The sequence below is a fragment of the Micropterus salmoides genome, unplaced genomic scaffold, assembly GCF_014851395.1.
Source record: "Micropterus salmoides isolate LMB-PRFRI ecotype aquatic unplaced genomic scaffold, ASM1485139v1 Ms_hic_scaffold_13, whole genome shotgun sequence".
Classification (NCBI taxonomy): domain Eukaryota; kingdom Metazoa; phylum Chordata; class Actinopteri; order Centrarchiformes; family Centrarchidae; genus Micropterus; species Micropterus salmoides.
Genome location: NW_024040374.1, coordinates 10516041 through 10540490, shown reverse-complemented (window position 1 = coordinate 10540490; position 24450 = coordinate 10516041). Strand labels below are relative to the sequence as shown.

The following is a 24450-nucleotide window of genomic DNA, read 5'->3' as shown; positions in this document are numbered from 1 at the left end:
AATCAGGCCTGTAGTTCACTGAGACTGAGCTTAACCATGTTAATGAGGTGAGGATAAAGAGAGGGCAGATGTTACCTGAGCTGTCTCCTCCTCCTGTCGTCTCTTCTCCTCCTCCGTCTCCACCAGACGTTGCTTGGTGCTCAGCAGCTCTTTGTTCAAAACATCGGCCTTGTCTTCTGCCTGAATGTGCATACACACACACAAACACATAGATACCCTTAATAGAAAATCTGCAATTGTAGCAAAGTGCCATTTTCACACAAACACCAAAAGTGCAAAAACAGATTCAAATGCAGACCACGTAGAAGCAACAGAGGTTCATCACAGATTTGGGATTTAATGCCGTCTTCACATCAGCACTTTTATAGTCTTTGATATTTACTCAAATTCAGTTCCAGAGATTCACACTGAGAACTTTCCAGTACAGATGCATTCCTTTAACAGTAATTATTTGGTGAAATGCTCATGAGCACCTCAACAATAGCAGTTTAATATCAGGAAAGGCTAGGAAATGTTTTTTTCTGCTTATAGCTACATTTGTCTGTATATGATGCTGTCAGTGTGAGGGTTTTTAATCAGCTGAATGTCTGAAATGTCCCAAAGAAGTTGCTACATGAAGTGCATTTTCAAAAGCGTGTTCATTTGGATCATATTATGCTTCTTATTTTGCTCTATGTATAAAACAACCAATGTTGGCAGTTGGGAATAAATACTACATGCAAACACAACTAAGCAAATAAATAAATAAAAAAACGGCAAACTACTACATCGGCTTGAATTTGACACAAAGTGAGCATAAATGCATGAATTTATTGTGGGTCTGAAATCGTCTGGTGGAGGTGCTGTGTTACCTGGTCAAGGTCGTTCCGGAGGGCAATCTTACTGGTGACCAGTTCATGGGCCAAGTCGTCGTTCTCCTGTTCTAGTCGCATACTGGCCTCCTGAAGACGACGGTTCTCCCTCTGGGCAAACACACACATGGTTGGACAATGTATTAGTGCACGTAAAAAAAAACATGTAAAAGGATCATATGCTTGATGCACTTTAGAGCTTAAGATCAAGCTCAAGATAAACTTTACTGTGCCCTGAGGGAAATTTGTCTTGGGCAATACTGCCACGCAAGGCTGCAGAAACACGCAGTAACAGCATACGGACTTCAGAATCACACACATGAATACACTCTATTCTGTACATTTAACAGGGTATTGCACAAGTAGATAGGCGCTGCCACGTATCAGTAATTGTTAACTGAAATCAGATGAAATAAGGAGAAATGCTATGAACAACAAGTGATTCTGTGCAATTGCCCTGCATTCAAATAAAATCTTTTTATATAACAACAATGCCAGCAATGTCTGTAAACAGATTTATTAGTTATATTTCACTACAGAATGTGTTGTTTTTGTATGAATGCTGTAATGTAAACAAACAATAGAGCCTACAAAGTGATAACTCTGATAACAGAAGTAAGACAAGCCTCACTGTTCACTTAAACATTAATTTAATGTACTTTATTTAATGCACTTTGTAAGAACTATATCATACGTTCAAAAGAGATTTTTCAAACAGAGAAAAATGTAACTTCATTGTTGAAGCCCTAAAACCATAATCAAGCCTCCCCCTGCCCCCACACACATACACACCATTATCTTAAAGTCCCCAGTGTAGACCATGAGTGGAGTCTCATGACTACTGGTCTCTGCCTGTTAACAGTCTCACATGACCACCATGCTTGGTTATGAGCGGCCACCTGACCCCGATATCCTGTCACAACAATGACCTCTTCTACCCCTAATTAACTTCACACGCACAGACATATGTATGTACACATAGTGTAAATAATCTGTATTGTTAGTAATTTGTAGAGCACGTCTTATATAATGACGCAAATATAAAAAGCTGATCACAATGGATGGACCTGAAAATCACACAGACGCACACTAAAGTCACATGCTTTGGAGACACTGTATGCCGCTCCTGAGATTAAATGAATCACATCCTGTGAGCAGAGAAGTGATGTGTTTAATTTGGGCAAACAGAGGAAAGACATACAACATATTAACTAGTGTGTTTCTCTGCAGCAGTCATACATACTTGATGTTTTAGATTTACTAAACATCTGAGTCTTTATCCTAAAATCTTGCATTGTTTTTTAATATCTCTGCAAAAGGACATCAGTCAACATGGGCAACTCATATCAGATAAAATATTAAACCCACACATCAAAGTTGAATTATTATTTAATTAGTAAAAACGCATAAAAACCTGTGCAAAATCTCTCATTTTACAATCATTGTTGGAGCAGAGGCAGCTTACCGTGCTGCAGTCCACAGTCAAAACAGCATCTTCATTTCGAACCTCCAGCAGCATGGACTAAACTTAAACACATGATCCTGATAGGAGTTTCCCTTTTCTGTTTGACACTTCCCAGCCTCACTCTCTCCCCCTCTCACTCTCCTTTCTTTACTTTTGTCGATGCTTTTATATTTAAAAAAAATTAAGATAAACAGCCAAGAAAAAGTACAACTGGCCAAAAAAGTCACACAGATTTTACACACAAACGAGACAGGCACAAATACACACAGCCCAAAGAATACACCACAATGAGTACATACCTAAACCCTGGAGTATGAACCGTATGAAAATGTTGAGTTGTTGAATTACAGTATGCATAAAGTAACTAACATCCCGAAAGTCATTCCATCAATAGAAATGTGTATGATTTAACCCTGTGCTAATTTACAAGTGGCAGCATTCCTTCTTTGTCTTCTGTCGTCTTCTTGCTCTGTAAGAAAGGCTTTCCACTGGCTAGACCAGATGGCTCTGGTCCAATATCTTATCTACAATAAAAGTCTTCCTTCCTTGCTTCCCTCCAGAACCAGCAGCTTATATAGAGCTGCCTTGGGGAAAAAAACAACGTAATCCTGGTGGGTTTTCATGGTAGTTTGTTGTGTTTCATAATTAAAAATGTTTTTATTTTAGTATCAATAAATATATTATTTTATTCCCTCAGAATTACTACTTATGTAAAATCAGTTTTATTGACTGACATGTTTTGCTAACAGAAGGCAGGTTTCTTGTTTGCACCTAAACATATTGACTCATCCAAGGAAACAATCCAATAGCTATGAAATATTTTGAGAATTTTCACAAACTGAGAAACTCTGTCTTGGTTCTAGCTCAACCGTCAAGCATTTTTGAGTTTATTCAATTCAAATTACATTTGTCTTGCAGAGCCAGCCATGTAAACATCTGGAATTTGGCTTGAATGTGGTTGCAAACAGAAAACCGAGTTTGAAAGTTTGAAATGTTTACACCAATCCAGTACCTTATAAAGGTGAGGATCAAATAGAGTAATTGTTTCTAACAAGTAGTTGCAAATAAAATCTGCAATGAACGCTTGGCAGTGAACTTCTCTGCTTTCCACAACTACTACAATCAGGCGTCACCTATCAGCATCAGCTGAGAATCATACAGTAAGAGTACAGTACTTTCTCATAGTAGTATGAGCACTTTCAGTCGATTTCCTACCTGCTAAAGCAACTGTATATGTTGCCATTTTCTTGCTAGAAAACAAACATTTAGAGAGCTCTGATTTGTTGTTTTATTTCACAATTTTTCATTTCAACTATTCCTTTACGTTCTATAAAAAGTCAGTATAAAAATGTAATCTAAACAGCTCTAATTATGTCAACTCTATTCTCCCAATTTCAAAGACAAATTAGGTGCATAAAATGTACACTGAGCTGATTTTGTAACCACAAGAACAACAGATTTAAACAAAGAAATTTTGATACAACTGATCAAATAAGAGGAAGAGATGCTGACAGTTTGAGTTTATCGTATCACCCCGCCTGTTTTTACCTTCTGAAGATAAATTCACTTTCAGCAATCAAAAACCTCCAACAACCTCCACGGCTGCTTCACCCAAAAATAAATGTTTAGATGAATAATGTAATGATAAAAGTCTGTGCTGTGTGAAAAGTCACATTTCAAGCCAGAACAGTGTCACAAATATTAACAAAGGTACACAAAACAGTACTGCATTCACAGATTTCTAATCTTAGAAACATAGTTAATTTTAGCAAATACCTGTGCTTGTATTGAATTTGAGGTCCTCACTGCAACGAAAGAACTCCTCTTTCTTCACAGACTTTAAAATATATCAAAGAGCCAAGTGTTTTCTTACCATCTCCTAGACTGAAAAATATTCGAGAACCTACAGGAAACAAGGCGGCTTTCACATGAACGCACTGTGTGCTTTTGTAACAAAGGATGGGTGCATTTAACCTCCCCAGCTGACAGGGTGAATAAAACAATGTAATGTACCACGAGTAATAAATATAAGATATCTTACTTTTCTTACCTCTTAAGATGTGTGTGTGTGTGTGTGTGTGTGTGTGGGTGGGTGTGTGTGTGTGTGTGTGTGTGTGTGTGTGCGCACATCCTACCTGGTATCGGTCGATGGGGTCTTCTTGTTGCAGCTGGCTCTCTCTCAGTGTCTGATATTCCTTCTCAAACTTCTTCAGCTTTTTGGTTGGAACCTAAAAACACCAGAAAAGTTGTTGACATTATTTTTACTTTCATGCGCCTAAAACTGCTTGATAAAATCATAGACAATCCCGTCCCACTGTGTGTTCATTTACTTTGTGAGACATTTATGGAGCAACATTTTGGCTTTTAATACCGTGATCAGAGATGCTACTTGCAAAAGAAATGGTCATGCTCAGCAGCTGTCACTAAGATGTCTCTCTCTGGCTCTAATTCTATCAGTGGGATTCAAACTAGCAATTGTCTAACAACCGACTTCTCTTAGCAATAATGTTACATTACTGCCTTCTCCTCGAGACACATGCCAAATGACATTTCACTAGATGAGTGAGAGGTCAGCCAAAGCTAGGGGCTAGTACCCTGAATTCATGTGGTGTAGGAATAATCGGAAAAATGGGTTCCTTACAGGAAAATTCACTTCAATGCCCCCTCAAGTTGGAACAACAACTTGGACACATGACTTGCTGAGTCGACCTCAAGCAGAAACACGGCAGTTTATTAATTCACATATAGCATAGACTATGCATATTTTGCTCACGTGTAATTTGTAATATGACATTAGGTTGTAACTGTAAATGTAGAGTGACCAAGATTAATTATTTATTAGCATTGACCATGATAACAAGTCAGGTCAAACAATATGTTCAAACAAAATCACTAATCTTTAAACTGTTTCAGCATTCTTGGATAGCAACATCACATACATACATGACAAACCAGACGCTATACAAAAATGTCCATGTTGTTTCCACATTACGACTTAAAGCTCATGCATACACCTCCAGAGAACATCTTCCCAATTCTGGAAATGGGACCATCCGAGAAGCATGTGAATGCAGCATAAGTAACGTGTCAAGCTCAAGGACAGAGGGTTTAAAAGAACAATATTTACATATCGTTCATATATTTATACTACAGCACATATTCAATAGGGTATGTCAAAAATACATCAAGATCCTGGCTCATTTGACTCAATATGGATTTGATGTCAAAAGTAAAAAAAAAAACAAAATACTTCAGTTTTGAGATTCCTAACTTTAAAAAGAAACTTAAAGTTACAACAGATAGACAAAACAAACAGATGTCACTACACACAAGACCTAGACCTATCTCTAAAACTGCTGCTGAAATATTGTGGTATTATGGTTAGTGCTGCACAGTTTCTATTTTCTATTGCACAATCTGCTCCATATATGTGTATGACCAGTACAATAGTATGACCAGTTTCTGTATGTTGTTACTTCATGTAACATACATGTAGTCTACATGTGGAAATTTCACAGTAGATATGATGTGAAAATGCAAAAGATCCACAATGCACAACAAATAAGGCAGTTTACAGTTCCACGCCATTATTCTGAGAATCCTTCAGACAGCAGAAACTTTCAGTTCACACTGAGCTACACAACCAACACTCATTCATTTCCTCCTGAAATGATAGACGACAGAAACAGGGATGACGTACAGACAAAGTTATCTAAACTCGGCCATTTGCTAATGAAACCCAAGATGAGTACTTTGCCTCACTGTGTTGCTACCAGTGCAGTTTCATTCAGTAAACAATATGCAGCCCTGCCTGTAAAGTACAAAATGGGAGTGACTCAATCTCTGCAACATAAAAGAATTATTCCCAGTCTCTTCCTCACATTAAAGGAATAAAGCTTATTAATTTTACACTGATATCGGATCAATACTTGACACTGGCAGATTCCCAAAGCCAAGGTATTGGTATCTGTATCGAGAATGAAAAAGTCAGATGCTGTTTAATTAGGTATTCCACAGCTAGTCATAATAATGTAACCTAAAACAATCAAAGTCAGAATCTGTTTTGAACCTGTGACCCGTCAGTTATGACAGGGTGGATTAGTTAAAATGCGTTCACTGAAGCCCATTTAAAGATCTTCTTAATCTCAACATTTTTCTACATCTTGGTAGTATGGTTCTCTCAGTATCTGCTAAAACCCAGGAAATTTAGTTAGTAAGCAAACAATTATACTTTTCTGTGAAATTCACCTTCAAATAAGCATTGAGAGCTCAAGGTTACTCTCCATTTAAATATAAAATACTACTTTCAGTTATGGAGTGAAAAAAAACAAAATATCAGCAGATTAGTTTTAACCAAACAGCAGTGAAATATGACGACTGACTGAATTACCTGCATCTGTGTATCTGTGTGTGTGTGCGCTTCAGGTGGGCAGTTATCTCCCCTGTGTGGAAACAGCGTTTCCATAGCGCCCACCGTCAGAGCTGGGTATTCCAGGTCAGTCTCAGTCACATGACCCCTCCTCTGAGACTGGCGTGTGTGTGTGTCATTTGGATGCAATAGTTTGTTGTTTATTTCTTGAATTATGTGTTACATACACATGAAGAGAGAATACTGAACAGAAAATGCATCACTTCTTGTGAGGCATAAAAATGTTACAAGAGAGTCAGTGTTCAGAACAGCAAGCACAGAAGCTTTTATGAATTGAGCAGAGGTAATCATTTTAAGCTTAATTTTAGCATTTAGTCATATTTTTGTCTTCTGTATCTCTAATATTGCTGCTATGACCAGTAGATTTTCCTCTAAAATACTTCTTACTAGTCTGCTGCAGTTTGGTGGTTACAGATATGTATATAATAACAATAAAGTATTTTATACAATAAGTATTCATTGTAGAACTAATACTATTGTCATTATTAACAATGCTACAGTCACTATCTGTATTACAATTTTTCAGAGACAAATTCTTCTTACAGCCAGCACTGTGATTTAGCTCATAATTTACTAGTATTGTAAAAGTTTTAAAAAAGTGGCTTGAAATTCACTCCTGGAGCAGAAATGCCCATGTTACGAATGAAGAACATCCTAGAGTGTTTTGGGGGCATTTTCTTTACTCAAACAAGATAAAAAGCAGAGCACTGTACTGCAGCTTTTCTTCATGAATAAAAAAAACACATGACTAAAACTGAACTGGCTACCAAGGCAGTCATTACCTGTCCTCACTGACCTGTGTCTTACCCCTTGATCTCTGTGACCCAGGAACCGCTAAGTTGAATCAACATCACACTGTAATCTATCTGAAACACACATCCCATCCTGTTGTTATCTGTGTGGGAAGAAAGAGCAGCCTGATCTCTGCAGGCTGGTTAATAATCGTTTAATTGTAACAAAATTATGCAGATTAATTGAACGTGGTGTTTCCCTACAGGCACTAACACATCCACTTACACACTCCTGGTGCTGTGAGGTGTTCTGGATGCCACCAATTTAATAATTAATCAAATTCTGCTCACTATAATGCTTTTTCTTCAGCCACTGTACTGCTTGAAATCAAAGTTTTCCTACCTGTGGGTGGTCAATGTAAGGTAAAGTGGCTCTTTTTAGTTCACGAAAGTTGATATTAAGGCATAAGACATTGTTGCCTCACTGCAACAAACATGTTAAGTATGTTTTTGCTAAATTGTTTAATCTGACCATTTTAATGTCAAAAACATGTCATGTGTTTGCCTTCTTTTTTTTAACTGGGGGTAAAAATGCATCTGAAAAACAATTTACACCATCAACCACCAACCTTAAATTTACATAGCTCATGTTTCACAACAGTGAAATACAACCAAAGCAGATAATTTGATTAAGTACATGTGGTTTCTTTTGTTAGCTTCTCTGACACTACATTTTTTACACGACTTAAAAATATCTGTTAGGCCCAACCTCACTCATGGCCCACTTGTGTGTGTTTAAACAGTCATAGAATAACGCCAAAAAACAGTAATTAAATGCGTGATATAGAGAAAGAGAGGGAGAGAATAATGTGTGCGTTTCCTGAGATATTACACACCTCCAGATTTGCTGCTTTGGTTTTGAGAGTTGAACACACCCACTCATCCATAAAATCCACCGCTCGTTTGTACTTTCATGTCATCTCACATACTCATTTATGGCCTTTAAGCGTTCTCCTACAGAATCTACCCCACCAACTAAAGACACTGGTTGTGTCATATTTTCCAAGCTTCCTGTATGTAACTTGACGGTTTAACACCAATTTTTGCAGGTTAAGAAACCCCAAACTGCCAGTAAGTATTATTTTGATTTTTTTGACGTTCAACTTTCCACACATCACCAGCTTGCTTGTATTAGGTAGAAATTACTTCAAAAATAATTTCACAGTCTTGAATGTGTATTTAGTATTTTCTGTAGTACACATGCTGCATGTTTTACAAAAAACTCATTTTTAGAATAACGCTTATTACTACATGTCTAAAATGTTTGCACTTTTGTTAAAAAGCAAGCTGAATTAGTTCAATTGCATGAATGTGAAGACTAAGGCCTCACAACACTAAACCCTGATTGGCTGAGCAGAGCAGCTTTTAGAGATCAGGGTCAGCTGTAGAACAGCTGGTAGAGATTCAGTCTTTTTCTCAAGGACACTTAAGTATGTTGACGAGGTTGAACCTGGTTCCCCTGTGTTTACACCAGCCCGCTGATGCAAAATATAGAACTTTGATAAGAAAGAAGGAACTTTTTCTCAGTGATGTAACGTAATTGCACAATCCAGGAAAGAGTTAGTGTTTTTATAACAGATTGTACAACCTTAATTTTGTATTTCACATGTACAGCCAGTGAAGCTTAAGGGCTATGAGTTACACATCATCAACAATCTGAAGTCTAGCCACTGATTATGCAACCTGCTGCTCTCCAACACCCCTAAAACACACAAACACTGCAGAATGACTCGGTGGTGAAATGCAACACAAAAGTGGGCCATGCTTACCTGTTAGAGGCAAGGTCTTTATTCATTTAGACATACAGACCCACTACAGCTACAATCACACAGGATCCCCAGATCCCTGACCTTTCCATAAAAACTGCATCAGAGTGCTAGCATTTCTTTAAATCTGCTTCTCTCTCTCGTAATCTATCTAATTCCCTGTCTTTCCCTGCTTCCAGAGAGACTGCTGTCCTTCAAACTGATATTCTGTTCATCATCATGTAGTTGGTATGTACTATTTCAGAGGGACCTACAGCCAGTAAAATAGTAAAATAAGTTGCAAATTTCAGATCACCAATATTACAAGTTACCAACTTTGTTTAGTAATATTCCTGAAATTCAAGGGGTGGAGTTCAGCCTGTTCTGCTCAGTTACAACTAGTGAGCATGTCCAGGGCTAAGCATCTTGCTCAAGGCCACTTCTGACAGCACACGGCTGCTGATAGACACACACACACAGTTTCGCGCCTCAAACCAGCCGATGCATCCTCGATCTCGCTTCTCAGAACTTTCAGTGTACATTAGAGGCCAGTTTGAGGACAGAGGGGCCACTCTGATTCAGATAATGCAATTAAACTTTGCCCGATGCTGCAGTAAATGGTACCAGGCCCACTTTTAGTTTCCTGACCTGAATTTCTGCAGCAGAAAATGGAATTGGTCCCAAACCTCGATGCCGAGATCACATTCATATAGTGTCATACTGGGTATTTTACTACCAGAGACTGTGTGTGTGTGCGTGTGCATGTGCAGATAGAGAAGTGTGATCTGCTCTTATGTGAGTTGCAGTTCAATAGTTTGAATATTGAAATAATTCAAAAAAACTAGGCCACGGAATTCAATTGCTCCTGTGAGAGAAACGCGCACAATCACACATGATCTCCACTGATTCTAAATTGATACCACAAATTAAAAAAAATTGACACCCACAAACGCTCTCTGTGTCTGGACTCTCTGTAAACTCAAACATTACACACACTTTCAGTAGGAACACAACACACCCACACATTTATACATATATGAGTCCACAACATCTACCTCATGGAAAGAAACATGAAGTTTCTGTGAAATCTAACTTTTTCTACCACTGTTTAGGAACACATTAAGCAATACCAAATTAAAAAAAGAGACAAAAAGTTAAAGATAGACAGCAAACAACAGAAAACTAACAATTTCAGATGAAAAAGAAATGAATTCCTCTTTCCATATCTCTTATCTAAAAACTGCAAGAGATTAGGGTCAGTAGATAATAGTTGGGAACGTCTCCCGTTAGGAATAGAAATATGCAAAATACAATGACAGAAGGAAAAAGGGATGAAAGACGAAACAAAAGAAGGAGACAAAATGACAAAAAAACAATGAAAGACAGAATGAAAGAAATAAATAAAATAAGGGGAGAACAGACCTACCACCGGCCGTAGAGTTCTGAGAGGTCTGGAGTGGGCAACCAAGCGAGCCAGGGTGTCCTCCTCACCCGGCCGGTCGACTACATGAGCATCGTACGCCACCATGATGGACACCTCCTGCATCATCTTGACTCCTCTTGCCCCCAACAGCGAGGAGGAGTAGAGGATGAAGAAGATGAATACAAAGGAGGAAAAGTGGTGGAGAAGGAAAAGGAGAGGAGGTGCTGCTGCTGGTTTTGTTTCTCTTTGAAAGTGGAGGCGGCGACTGGCTGCTTTCAAGAGTCCCTCTGGAGACGAGGCCTCGCCCACTGAGGGGAGGAGTGGAGGGGAGAGCAAGAGGGCAGTACAACACACCTGTTTGTTTCTCTCTCTCCCCGTCTCTGTAACGCTAGAAGTGTGTGACAAAGGAGGATGAGATTGCTTTTTCTTCCTTTCCACTGAGTATGTCCCTCCCCCTCTCTCACATTCGTGCCTCTCCCTCCCTCTCTTCCTCACTCTCTCTCAGTCTCTCTCTTAGACTCTCTTTAGGTTGAAGTCTGGAGCGTTTGTTTTTTCTGTTTCCTGCTGTTGGTAAAAATAAAGATAAAGGCTTGTTTACACATCTACACTATATATGTGTGTGTGTGAGCTTGCGGTTGAGATAGATAGGAAGGAAGTTGTCAGATGAACCACAGTGACGATGTTCATAGTTACACTTCGTTCCAACAGTAAAACCCAGGAAGTGAAGTGAAGCAACTTCAAGGCTGTCCTGGATGATGCCTGAACGCTGTAAAGGCTTCCCAAAGGACTCCACAGCTAAAAACTACCTGATAATCTTGCTATTGTGATGGCAACGGGCTCCTCCTCTTTCCTCCTGACAGGAGAAATGCATCAACAACCCCTAGTTATCTAGGAGTTCACTTTGTTGTATCTCTCTTTTGAGGAATCTTTTTCTGCCACTGTGCTTTGTCTTTATCCCAGGCATATCTGGCTCTATCATGATGCATCTGGCATAGGTGTACTAAAAAGGAAGGCAGTGGTAGCAAAGAGAAAATCAAAATAATAATAATCAGTGTTCTAGAGAAATCTTGATGACAGCAAGAAGTGAGCACATTACAAGAATAGCTAGTGAGCTACACTGAATTATTTAACTGAGATACATAAATAATATAAGTAACATAAATAAAATATTTCTTAAATATATTTAAAAATAACAGATAAATAATAGATGACTAAAATGCTTTCAGATGCTTGAAAGATATAGGAGAATAACAAAAACTAGAAATAAATAAATAACAAAAACAATCAGTTTATAGGGATTTCACATTCAATTAACTATGAAATTGCCATAAGCTAGGAGTTGTATTCTTTTAGTAATATATTTACAGAGTGAATTTAGCTGGATGTATCCTGTAAGCTTTTATCTAAAGTTCACATCTAGAGCCCGTTTCACAAAATAGTCAGTAGTGTTAGGCCAGTCATAATGTTGCTCTTCAATTATCCTAACGCAAGTTAGACAGTTTCATGAACATACAGATTCAGAGAGATTGAGATTGTTTCCATGGTAACAATTTGTGACCTGCTGACACGTGGAACCAAAAGACAAAAAAAATTGGCTCAAAATTTGTGGTTTTCTAACAATAAGAAGGGAAAGTGTTTCTAGACACAGTAACCTGCTGCAAAAATACAGCAGTTAGGACATCATCAATAGTTTTCACTTGGAAATGATTCTGAACCTGAAGAGTTAGCAGAAGCACTGAGCCCTGCCACATTAAGAAGTCACAGCACCCAGCTCAGCTACAGGTCTGCACTGCATCTGGATTTTAGGATACTGCAAGTTTTTTTGTATTGTTACATTCTTTGCTGAATTTTACCAGTAAGATGTCCTTGTAACTGTGAAAATGTTTGCTGCTACAGTCAAGTGAGTTGAACACTTTGATACGATTGCTTGGTTAGCCACGCTTTTCTAGTCTCAGTTTACCCAGAATTCATGGACATTAACATAGTCAAGAACTACCTTGTGCAAGAGATGAATTTAGATGTATATCTCAAGTATTATTTAGATCTAAGCCATAGTGAAAGTGCACTTTCCATCTCTCTGATTAATCTTGTTTGTTTACAAAACAGTTACATTTGTTTGCGCAGAGATACTATGGACTTACAAGCTAGACATCTAAACACAAAATCAGATGACTCAATGATTAAATTATCGAACACTATAAAAAATTTACCATCACTGTCAGCCAATTCCGTTGAGATGGCCAAGTTGCACAATTAGAAATAAAAACTCACATATGCCAGGCTGCAGTGGTGCTCTGCTACCTGAAAGCCCTATACATCTCTCTTTGTACCTTTTTTGTTTGTATGTACAGTATAAAAACAAAACAAAAATTTTAGGCTGGTGTGGAAAATGCTGTAAAGTAAGAATGCTTTCAAAAATAGACATGTTAATAGATTATATTGATCAATTAACAAAATGCAAAATGAGTGAACAGCTGTGTAGGAAGAATACAACTTGGTGAGGAACAGTCAAACTCAGCTTTTGCACAGAACTGGACATGGTTCTCACTCTTTAGATTTCAATCCTTCTAATATATGTCCTACATAATACTAAAAATGACTTCTCTCACGTCTCTCTACACGCATCCTTCTCTCTTCTTTCTCCTCAGTTTTTTAAAGTTTAGCTTTCCTGTTGGAAGGATTTGGTAAAAACGGATTAATCAGTCGAACCCTGAGCGGCAAATGAAAATACAACATTTCTCTCCTGAAAAGTCATCACTCCAGCTGCGGTCCGGCGGATGTTTAAGAAGGCTGAGAAATTCAAATTCTTCCCATAATCCCCAGAAAAGCTAAGCCACCCGACTGCCCGTTGTGTTCATCAAGCCATGGTGCCAATGAATTCTTTCAGTGTTTTAAGCAGCTTACAGAGTTCAGCTGATCCGTAGACATTGACAGAGAAAAATATGTAAAAGGGCGGAGGCAAGCAAAGTGGCTTGGACAGGCTGGTTTTCCCTTTTTCTCTGATGATGGTTTAGCATGGCAGGTCTTCCAACACTCTTCTAAGGAAAGTACCGTATCTATCTGCTCCTTTAACTTAGGAGTCACCTTTTAACATAATGTACAAATGACTACAGTTTTACCTCGGCTTCTTACACTCTTCTCTTTCCGTTCATCCCTGATCCCAGACTGCATAATAGATGTTCAATAGATTTAACTGTGAGCATCAGCTTTGCCAGTCTGTCCCCAATACATTCATGATGTCTGATTAGCTTTTGTTCACTTGATAGCTAAAGACATCAGGTGGCCTGGAAATTCACCATTCAGTCTAGTAACAGAAGTCAACAATTTGCCAACAGTGTGTATAGTAACTTCTTGTGTTGAGTGTGTTATGTGTGGTGTTGTTGAGTAATGTGATGTAGGCGGGAAACAATTAGTCAAATATTTGATCAGCTGATCATTATTATTCAACAACAATTTTGATAATCTATTAAACAGTAAAGGCGTTTATCTACAGAAAATGATAACATTTGCAGGATCTAGCTCAGTAAATGCTTTTCTCTGCTTTACATCACTGCAAATTGGATCCATTTTTGGAAATTTTGGAGACATTACTTTTGGCTCTGGGTAATTGTGACATGGCTCATTTTATAGCAAACAGTGACTGAAAAAAAATTAATGGATAGTATCACATGTCAGGGCATATGGTATGATGCTGTGTAATGTATAGATGTGTAGTATTGTCTGAGATGATGTTGTGAGGCTTTGTGCCATAAATGTGGCATGGCCTGGCTGGATAGGTGATTTGATGTAGCCTTGTGCAATCTGGTGTGACATGCTGTGAACTGTTGGTGTACTTGTTTGGATTGGTGGGGCGGACAGTGACAAAACTGTGGAAAAGTGAAGTGGAAGGAAAGATACTCTTTCTTCTTTCAGTCCTTCTCGTCACTCTCAGGTCTTTTTTTATCTGTCTCCCTCTGAATGACTTGCTCCATATACTTTCATCCATGGGGAATATTCTATTTTAATAGTTAAAAGAGCGACAGGTTTTTAAAAAAAAAAGCTTTGAACACAACACTAGAGGCAAGCAGCAGGGAAGTGAAAGATCAGTCACGGAGGATCAGGATAGGAGCAGAGACACACACAAAGTGTTCCTGTCTATCCTGAGGCTAAGTCCTCCTATCAGACAGACTACTTGTTTAAGTTCACTTCACCTGCCTGAGCAGTCTCTCTTCATTCAGCATGTGTGATTGGATGACATTTAGTGAGTTGCATTTTTTGGACCAATGTGTTTAATTGCTCCAACACCACATTTAAGACAAAAAAGGGAAATCTTTATGGTGTCCATCCCTCCAGTAGAGTTCTACAGACTTATTGAGTCAATGTAAAGGAGCAATGAAGCCAGCTTACGAATTTATGCTGGAAAATGTATGTTTTTCTGTTAGTGAGCATGTACATTATATGTTGTGCGTGTACTCTTGTAAAACATAAGGCCTTAGGTTGAGTAGGTTGTATAGCTGCAGGATTGTGCAAGAGTGCCAAAATGCTACCAAACCACCAGAGATAAACAGTCACATTGCAGGATATCCTGTATGTTGAGAAATACACAGAAATACACTACACATGGGGGGGATCGTAAGCACTAAGAGCCATGTGTCCCGCCAACATGCCCTTGGAGCACACTACATCACAAACTGCTTACGCACTGAAAGTTTTTCTAGAGAAGAAAGTTGGAAAATGCCTAAAATGTAAACTATTAACTGTGCAGATACAGAGAGAGGTGGGGGAGGCAGGGGAGAGAAAGAGAGAAGGGTGGAGGGAGGATGATTATCTCTTCCATCTTTTTCTGTCGACTCTTTCCTTCCTCTATCACAACACACTCTGCTGACAGACACACACACACACACACACAAACAGAGTGTACTGCTTTTGGTCTCTGGTGACTACAGCAAATTCCCTGAATGCCAGCAGTCTCATTAAGGTCAGGACGATAACATGCGTGTGTGTGTGTGTGTGTGTGTGTGTGTGTGTGTGTGTGTGTGTGTGTTTGTGTATATGTGCATGTAAGGAATTTTAGTAACCACACAAGCTGGTAAGCTTTAAAGAAAACTATGACTACCATCCATGGAAGCCATCTTTTATCTGGCATTGTCAGATTATAGTCCAGAACAATAAACGACAACATACGAAAAAGACGAGTAAAAACAGAGAAAAAAAACACTCAATCATTAATTAATAAATAACATGGCACACTGCAAAGGGTAACAGAAGACAACAACTAAACGGTGTTAAACCTGCAAAAACTGATCTTCTTTTGACCACTTGGGGCAGCAGAAAAACGTTATGAACACATCATTTACATATTATCACCTTTTAAGCTGATATGGCAAACTTGTTAGAAAACAGCCACTTATTTACACATCCAGCAGTTAAGGAGCATTAGCTTTCATTTGGAGTCATGTTTTTGGCCACCTGGCAAACACCAGTCCAACATTCCCTCTTTTAGCTCTCTCTTTGGGCTCCACTGCAGTCTCCACCAAATCCTCTTTAGCTGCTAATTGCTGCACTGTGTACACCAGTGAGTCGGTAACTGTGTCTACCTGCCTTTTGTTGCTGTAAAGTTAGTGTACAGTGGGTTTTTAGAGATTTTTTGCTGAAAACAGCTGCTAGCTGCAGCCCAAAAATAACATTACGAGAGCAATGAGAGCAAACTAAAAATGTACATTTATGGACCGGACAGCTTTGAGTGCCAATTCCCTGTGGGTTCATCAATGCGCGAAAAATGTCAGTCTCATTTGATACATTGTTATTATAAAATATGTGTTTTAGCAGCTTTAAAGAAAGCTATAATCATCTGAAACATTGTTCGCACCTCTCTGCCAGGCTTCTCCAACACAGAGGAGATCAAACCCACAGTATATCCAGTGCTATGTGGTAGTTCCTTCCTGCTGCAGAGAAAGTGATGTGTTCACATTTCAGGCTTGTTCGGAATAAACAGAATAAGAGAGCTGTGGCAATCTCCATGCCCAAAGAGACAAACAAATTACTTGAGACAAAGAAACAGTAGCAACTTCAGCAACAGAAAGTCCAAGAAAAAAGACGTCACAGTCCCACCTAGTCTTCTGACTGACAGCTAATCTCCGTAAAATGCAGTGCAAATAAAACATACACAAGTAACCCTAACTCACACCAAATACACGTACATAAATGAGATGAAAAGAATGTAGGACACCGATAAACAGCTCAGCAGTGCAATAAACCATTATACCTGAGATTCAGTGTACTGTGGACAAATCAACCAGACGTACAACAAACAACAAAACTGTACTTCACAGGCCCCAGGACCTCTAACCCATCTGGTAAAAGGTACACAGGAATACCTTATTGTGTTGCTTGGACTCATCCAACAATCTCATAGTCACATCAGGAGCGACCTGCGTTCCTAGAGTGCATTTGTACACATTTGTACATACGGTTTTAGGTTTTTTAACAGTGCAAAATATCTTGATTTTTTTACAGTTAAACTTTGAAATGGAGATATGAGGAAAATAAGGAATACAGGGCTTATGGATAGCAAATGCATGTGTTTGTTTGTAGAGCTCCTTACCTTGATGTTGCAGGCCTGCTCCATAAGCCTGCGGGCGTTCTCCGCAGCTCTGTAGCGTTTAGGGAGTTGGACTCTGAAGAACTTGAGAGCCCCTTCGAAGTCCGCCTGCAAGAGGTCCTCTTTAGATGTCTGGAGCAAGACATGAGGAGGTGGGAGGAGAAGGGAGGTGGTGGTGGAGACAGATAGGCAGGAGAGTCATTAAGTCATTAAGACATACAAAACACAGAGTAACCTCCAACATTAGATTTCAGAGAGACTTACAAGATATGTACTGTACAACTTGATGATCTGTGATACATTATTGGTTTTGTTCAATAAAGTGCACTATGTCCTTAGACAAATTATTCTCCTACTCACTCCATGCACCCAGAGGACAGGTACCTTTAGACTTTGCTGTTGTGAGATTAACAGATTTATAGGAGTTTTATCATACGGAGTGTCAGATACTCTACAGATAACAGACTTACGCTACGCAACAGTGTTTCTCGTTCTTCAACAAGTTTTATCATTTTCATTATTTTGATTGTAGAGCTGGGTCCAAGGTGTTTGAGCATTTAAGAGTGTATGTGGTCAACAGCAGAAAGAACAGCAATGCCACTTTCCATTATCCACAATTGTAGGCTGAAAACTCAGCGAGCACCTCTCACCCCTCATCATTTTCGGTCACTTCCCATGCAATTTCCCTTCGTTCACCACTTTTTGCTTGAAGCAGTTTAAGATTTTTCAGTTTTGAACTCATAGCAAATCACAACTTATGAGCACAAGCTTCAGGGCTAAAATGTAAAACAATAGTTAATAGTTTGAAAGCACTTCCCTCCAGTGAATACAAGTGTCAAGATGCTTCAAATACAGCACAGAAAAGCCCTAACTAGTGCAGTGGAGAACCTCAGTTGCTGTGTGTGAATTTGTTGAACTAAGGATGTGGAGCAGGATGTTTTTCAGTATGGAGTTCAGACAACAAATGTAAAAAAAAAAAAAAAACAACTAACACCTATGACACCATCTTGTGGTGTAAGGATGCACTGTCGCAAGTATTTATGTATAGTTTATTTCTGTATACCATCTAATAATTTTTGGATACATTGTTTTCCTAAACTGCAAACGGCATCTCATTTTACAACCCTGTGGTAATATGATTAATAAATGTACATTGTAAACTTGTATTTATCAAACCTATCAAAGTCTGTATTTATGGCTCAGACATGACCAAGTTTTTCAAAATGAGACTATGGGATCAACTATAACAAAATATGACTTCTAGGCAACATGAATAGGAGACAGTGGGGGTAAATGTCCTTTGTTGAGTTGACCTTTGCATTCAAAGAGCTTCTTGTATGAATTTTCCAAATTAATCTATTCATGTAAGATATCTATCTAATGTGACATCCAGAAACATCCACAGCAGAATGTGCAAGCTTCAATTTTCAGGTCAAACCTTCACCACAACAGACGCAATAAATAGTGCTTTAGCCAAAGTTCCTTTTCTGAGACATGTTTGGCTGGTTTCCCCCATCCTCTGTCTTCATCAGTAGTTCTTTTCATTATCAACACAAGCCAAATTAACAACCATTCTTTTATAACTCTAAACCGGAACCATCCCTGCATGCTCAGTTTAATTCATCCAGCGTCTGTTTCCCAGTCCCCCCACTCTCACCGCAAGCAGCTTAGGGACGAAGAGTCGGTGTCCCATCCCAAGGAGACCCATCACCCTGCAGAATGAGTCCTCCGAGGCCTGACTGCTATGGGCCCTTTCCTCCGCCGTTCCCTCTCCGTCCTCCACCGCCCTGCGCACTGCTGGAAGGGGCAGATGCGGGGTCAAGGCAGGTAAAGGGGGAGGAGAAGGCAGAGGGGAGGATGGAGGAGAAGGAGGTGGGGTGGGTGAGGGAGAGGGGCGGTCCCGCTCCGGGGCCAGGGTGGCAGAAGACTCCAGTGTGTCGTCCAAAAGTCTCAGTGGGTTTCTTGGAGTTGGAGGAGTGGTGAGCAGGGAGGTTGGTGTGTGTTCAACTTAGGTGATCCAAGATTCGCCTTGAGGTCACTGTCAAGCCAAACTGGCAGAGTCCTGGTGAATGAGATGACTGACCTTGTGGCTAGAGAAGCTGATAATGCCACATCAGGCAGTGTCACAACAGACTGATGTTCAACCCCGCTCACAGGAACACACACCAACTCAGCAGAGACAGCCCAGGCATCCAAGGTATGCAACGTTGAGATAGATCCAGTTCATCTAGGCATCACAGACAATGGACAAGTGGACAAGACGTCAGTGGAAGCCACTCAGCTTGTACCACTGTCAGAGCCCACTAATGGCCACAAGGTGGGACAAAAAAACAGTCAGGAAATGATGTTTTGATGCTGCTTTCGGCATACTGCTGAGTCTTCCAGCTACCTGCCAGCCTCACTTTGAAATTTAGTCACACTACCCACTCTCATCTTCCCGTGCCAAACTCCCCCAACCAATTCCAATCCAGTAAGCTGTTGCCTAGCAACAAAGCAGCTCAACACGCGGGCCTCTGCTCCGGTGAACAGCAGCGATGGATAAGTACTCCACCTTTTAAAAAAAATGTTCCTTCGTTGTTAGACTTCAAAGACGCAGAGAAAATCCCCCTCAGTCTGTGGGCCTTAGCGCTCAAGGCTTGGTGCGTGTGAGACGACACATCAAAGCGGTCGATGAGTTTTGTACCCTTTTATCCTTTCCAAATGGGACGTCAGACCTGGTAGGAAGCTGAGGGGATTTTACCTTTCTTTGACATGTACAATGACCTGAAATTACAGCATGAATCCTTTTCTCTGAAGAGCCCCAGTGTAAACCTGAGCAGGCGGTCCTGTCGACATGGCAGAAGCAGACAAGATGTGGTCTGTTAGCATGGGAGTATGGCACGTTTCTGCCTTCAGGAGATGATGATGCGTTTGTGTTGGTTTACGGCTGAGCAGATGCTGAACTCGTAGAGTCAGATTTAAGCCAGTGATGCATGAAAAACAAGATGTGTATGGAAAGAGGTAGTATAACAGATTAAAGCATTTCACAATAGCCTCTCTGTATCTTTGCTCTTCCTCTTCATTGATATAACCCTCTGATCTTCTGAAGTCTGACCAGATCCAAACCCCAAAGACCAGTAAAAGCTGTCAACAGCTCCAGCATGGATTGTCGTGCCTGTCCCTCCGGCAGATATCCATTAGCAGCAGCCAGGCATCCGGTCCGTAGCGGTCAGTAGATCCTTTAGATGGGAAACCAGCTCCTTCAGATGGAAAGTCACTTCTGCTTCACAACAACAAAGCCTAAATGGGTGAGTGTTTGCATGAGTGTGTATGTTGGTGTGCTATCAGCAGTGATGGTCCTGGCCAGCAGCTGGGGTGAGGCAAAGCAAAGAAACCACACAGTGTTTTTCGTACACTGCCCCTCTTTTTTGCACTCACTCTGCCTTCCTTGCTTTCTCTACCTCTTTCCCTGTCTTTGTGATGCTAACAGCTAACGGCTAGCAGCTTCTATGGGCGGCTCCATTGCAGAGGTCTGGGTGGTGGACAGAGGTAGCGTGTTGGAGAAATACATAGCCAGCCAAAAGAGAAGAGGAGAAGGCGGAGGTAGAGGTAAAGAAGAGAGAGAACAAAGATCTGAGGGAGTGAAGAAGCTCCAAGCAGGCATCCATGGGAGGTAAAGATGAAGAGGGAAAAAAATTTAAAACAACAACACAGAGCTTTTCTCCTCCAGGTCCAGATTGCTAATGCTATAGCTTATGCTTCTGTTGTGATGTGGATGGCGGCTGCTAAGCAGGAGAGGGAGGGAGATGAAAACAGAGGGAGGGAGGGGTGACAAGAGCGGAGAGGAGAGCAGGATGAATGGAGGAGGGAGGAGGGAGCCTCTGGGGAGAATGCCGTCATGCCTGGCCAATGACAGGAAGGCAGTGGAAGTCCCTTCCATCCTCCTCACATCCTCATTTGTTCTCCATTTCCGACCATCGCATCCACCACATCTTTCTCTCTCTGACACATTATTGCTAATATATAAAGCAGGAGCATTTCTGAAAACCAACCACGCATGATTCATTTAGCGAGGAAAGCCTGAGTGTAGCTGCTTACTACGTAAAAGCAAAACACACATATTTATTATGATTGTTCATATCCTGAGCCAATCTGCAAAATTTGATTGGCTTTACCAGTTATAATGAAGGCCTATTGTTAGTGTGCCCATGTATACTATGTAGCTTTTTTATGAATGAGAACTTGATTGGGGCATCCCTCTTAATATCCGAATTTGGCTATTTCGGTTTAAGAAACTTGAGGGCCTAACTGCCTGGACATACAGTTTTGTTGCTTATGAGCTCATGGGGAGACCAGGAGAAACACATCAAACTCTGGGTTCAAAACTTTCTAACATATATTAAGAAAAGTAAAATAAAATTGTTTACTTGAGATTTATGAGTAGCCATGATGTTTTTTGGATATATGTAGCAGAAAAAGCTGAAGCAGTAAAAACCTTTGTAAACCACTTAATAGCACAATTACTGCAAGAGCTACAAAACATTTTATACCTGTGTATTGTGGTACAGCAGGGGCCAAACTATGGCCTGCGGGCCAACTGCAGTCATTTTTAATGACTGTGGTGAATTATTTAAAATAAACTAGAATATGGCTTAATTCAAAAAAACTATAACAATAATGTACATTGCACATCCTAGTTTTAAACACTAGGTGTCGCTGTTGTTGAACAACTACTGGACCTACAATGAAGACAATAAAAAAATGTATATGTCTTAAAGATGTAAATGATTTATGTCAAACTGTCTGTAAAACCTGCAGCTGGCATTTATTGGTCTTCAAAAATGTACTGATGTCTTGTCACATAAAGGAAAGACTTGAAATGAATGTAAAGAAATACAATAATTTGTTTATTTTGTTTCAGTATCAAGACCTAATGAGACAAACAAGCCTGTTCTTTGTCACTGAGTGAAACCAAGTATCAGCATGACTTCCACAAGGGCTGTTCCATCAAGTGACTGCCCACTTTGAACTTAAAACACAGGCATGCAATATGACACTGTCATTGACAAAACTCATCAATCCATCTCACCACAAACAGATCTGATAACACAACTAGTCATTCTACACCATTCTGCTCTAATGGCAACAATGTGCAGTTTGGTAATATTTAAAAAAAAACCTTAACTTGTCTTTTACCTTTATTTATTTCTTTTTCAATATTGACTGATTTGAAATAAAATAGTAATATTTGTGTACTATGATGCGCAAATATTTCACTATCTAAAAATATGTATTTTTACATTTGTGATGTGTAAAATCATATCTACAAAAACACAGTTACTTCTACACACAAAACAGTTTTTGCACATTTGCAGATCGCTTTCTGCCAATTTGTGGGTCATGTTACATTTGTAACTTCCTTTTTACACATTTGTGGAATTTTGAATATAAATGTAAAACAAATACAGTGATTAAGTATTCATTAGTAAATATACACTTGTACAGAACAATTTAGACTGAGGAGAGTCCAGTGGTCCAGCAGAAGCAGAAGTTGTCTCCTACAGATGACCTTGGTTATAACTCACGAGAGGCAATGTCATTACCGCCACCTGCTGGTGTCAACTGCTCTAACATTTACAGATCTCTGTGGTACAGAGTGGACAAAATTCCACAAACGCGTAAAAAGGAAGTCACAAATGTAATGTGACCTGCAAATTGACAGGAAATGATCCTCCAATGTGCAAAAACTGTTTTGTGTGTAAAAACAGATCCACAAATGCGAAAATAACACTTTGTATGTGAAATTGAAATGTGTGTGCAGAGTAAATTGTACATATTGTGGATGTTTGCATTTTATATCAAATAAATTTGGACTACTCCAAATTCTTTCTCTGTCCCTGGGAGAAATAAAAGGAGGGGTGAGATATCAACTCAGTAGACAGCCGAAGCGACTCCAAGGAAGAGGTGAAAGGTTTCTCTGCTGTTTCTGGGCAGTCTGATCGTAAAACTGGCCACCTTTGGCAGCAGCCGTGATAAGCCTCAGCGCCTGACTGTTAAAATGACAAAGGAACACTCACCAGAGATTAGCGTTCTCATGAACAGCCTATAAAAACTCTTCTTAAGAGAGGGCAGGAAACCCTAAACTGCCCCACACGCATAACCACGGCAACTGATCTTGCTCTTTGTTTAATTACCTCACATCAAAGGATATTCTCCTCTTCACGCCCAGGTGTGAGAAACTCCAGGACACCAGGAGGACAGCCCTGAACTCCTTTGTGTAAGCAAAAGAGTACTCTCCTCAAGACTCAAAGCATTACCTTGTTTAATTAAATAATCTTTTAGTTACTTGATTACGTTTGCCTCCATTTGAGTAGTTATGTTACCATATTGGTGTATTTGTTGTTGAAAATAATCTAAATAAGTTCATTTTGCAGTGTTTAATTTTCAGCAAGGACCCCTGACCTTTATCCATTTCATGTTGTAACCAATGCTTTGTTCCCAACACTTTCTGACACTTCCTTTAGAAATGATGATAAAGAAATGTCATCCTATACTCGATTCATTTTCTAGCTCAAATTTAAGGTTAAAATTGACTAAATTCCCCAGCTCCTGAGAAGATTGTTTTAGGATTAATCAGAGCTATCCTCATGTAACCCGAGCTCCCCCAAGTGGACAAAATAAGTCTTACAGGCCATCGTCTGAAATGCTGTTAATGTATAAATGTCAATCTGTATTTACTTGTCCATAATCTGATGCCATTCGTGTAGCTTGCCTATATTTTCTAAGAACGTGTAACAGCCACTATATCCAGAAGGCTAGTTAAGTTCCTCTCATCTGTGATTCTAATGAAATGCTAACCTTTTAAGGTCTAACTACTGACAATTGTTTTCCTTTTTATCAAATGCTTAAAACTAAGAACGGCATACCCGTTTGAGAATTAAGGTTTGATTGTGGGAAGATATTTTATTACAATACACGCAAATAGATTTTTTTGTGATTAGACATATTAAAGTTAAGAAAACCTCTCTTGTTTTTCATTCATTATTTGGTATTAATTCTCATAAATTTATTAAAACATAGACATGCTACATTGCACTGTATTTTTGTGGATATGATTTTACACAAAACAAATGTAAAAATACATGTTTTAGGTAGTGAGATATTTGTGTATTTTTTTTTTTTTTTTT

At 39.5% G+C, this 24450-nt stretch overlaps 1 protein-coding gene across 3 annotated transcripts in view; it reads right to left on the bottom strand.

The window, feature by feature from the left end:
• The window catches only part of rabgap1l (RAB GTPase activating protein 1-like), a 132896-nt gene that overhangs the window by 8290 nt on the left and 100156 nt on the right, over positions 1–24450 (bottom strand). For 2 of the 3 annotated variants that reach the window (XM_038715470.1, XM_038715471.1), the window contains 4 exons: positions 17288–17416; positions 4452–4544; positions 852–962; positions 76–180 (listed from right to left, as the gene is read on the bottom strand). In XM_038715470.1, the coding sequence (XP_038571398.1) occupies positions 76–180; positions 852–962; positions 4452–4544; positions 17288–17416 (438 nt within the window). Of the gene's footprint in view, positions 1–75; positions 181–851; positions 963–4451; positions 4545–10707; positions 11085–17287; positions 17417–24450 lie in introns of those variants that run through there. The other variant, XM_038715472.1, reaches the window with a different exon arrangement.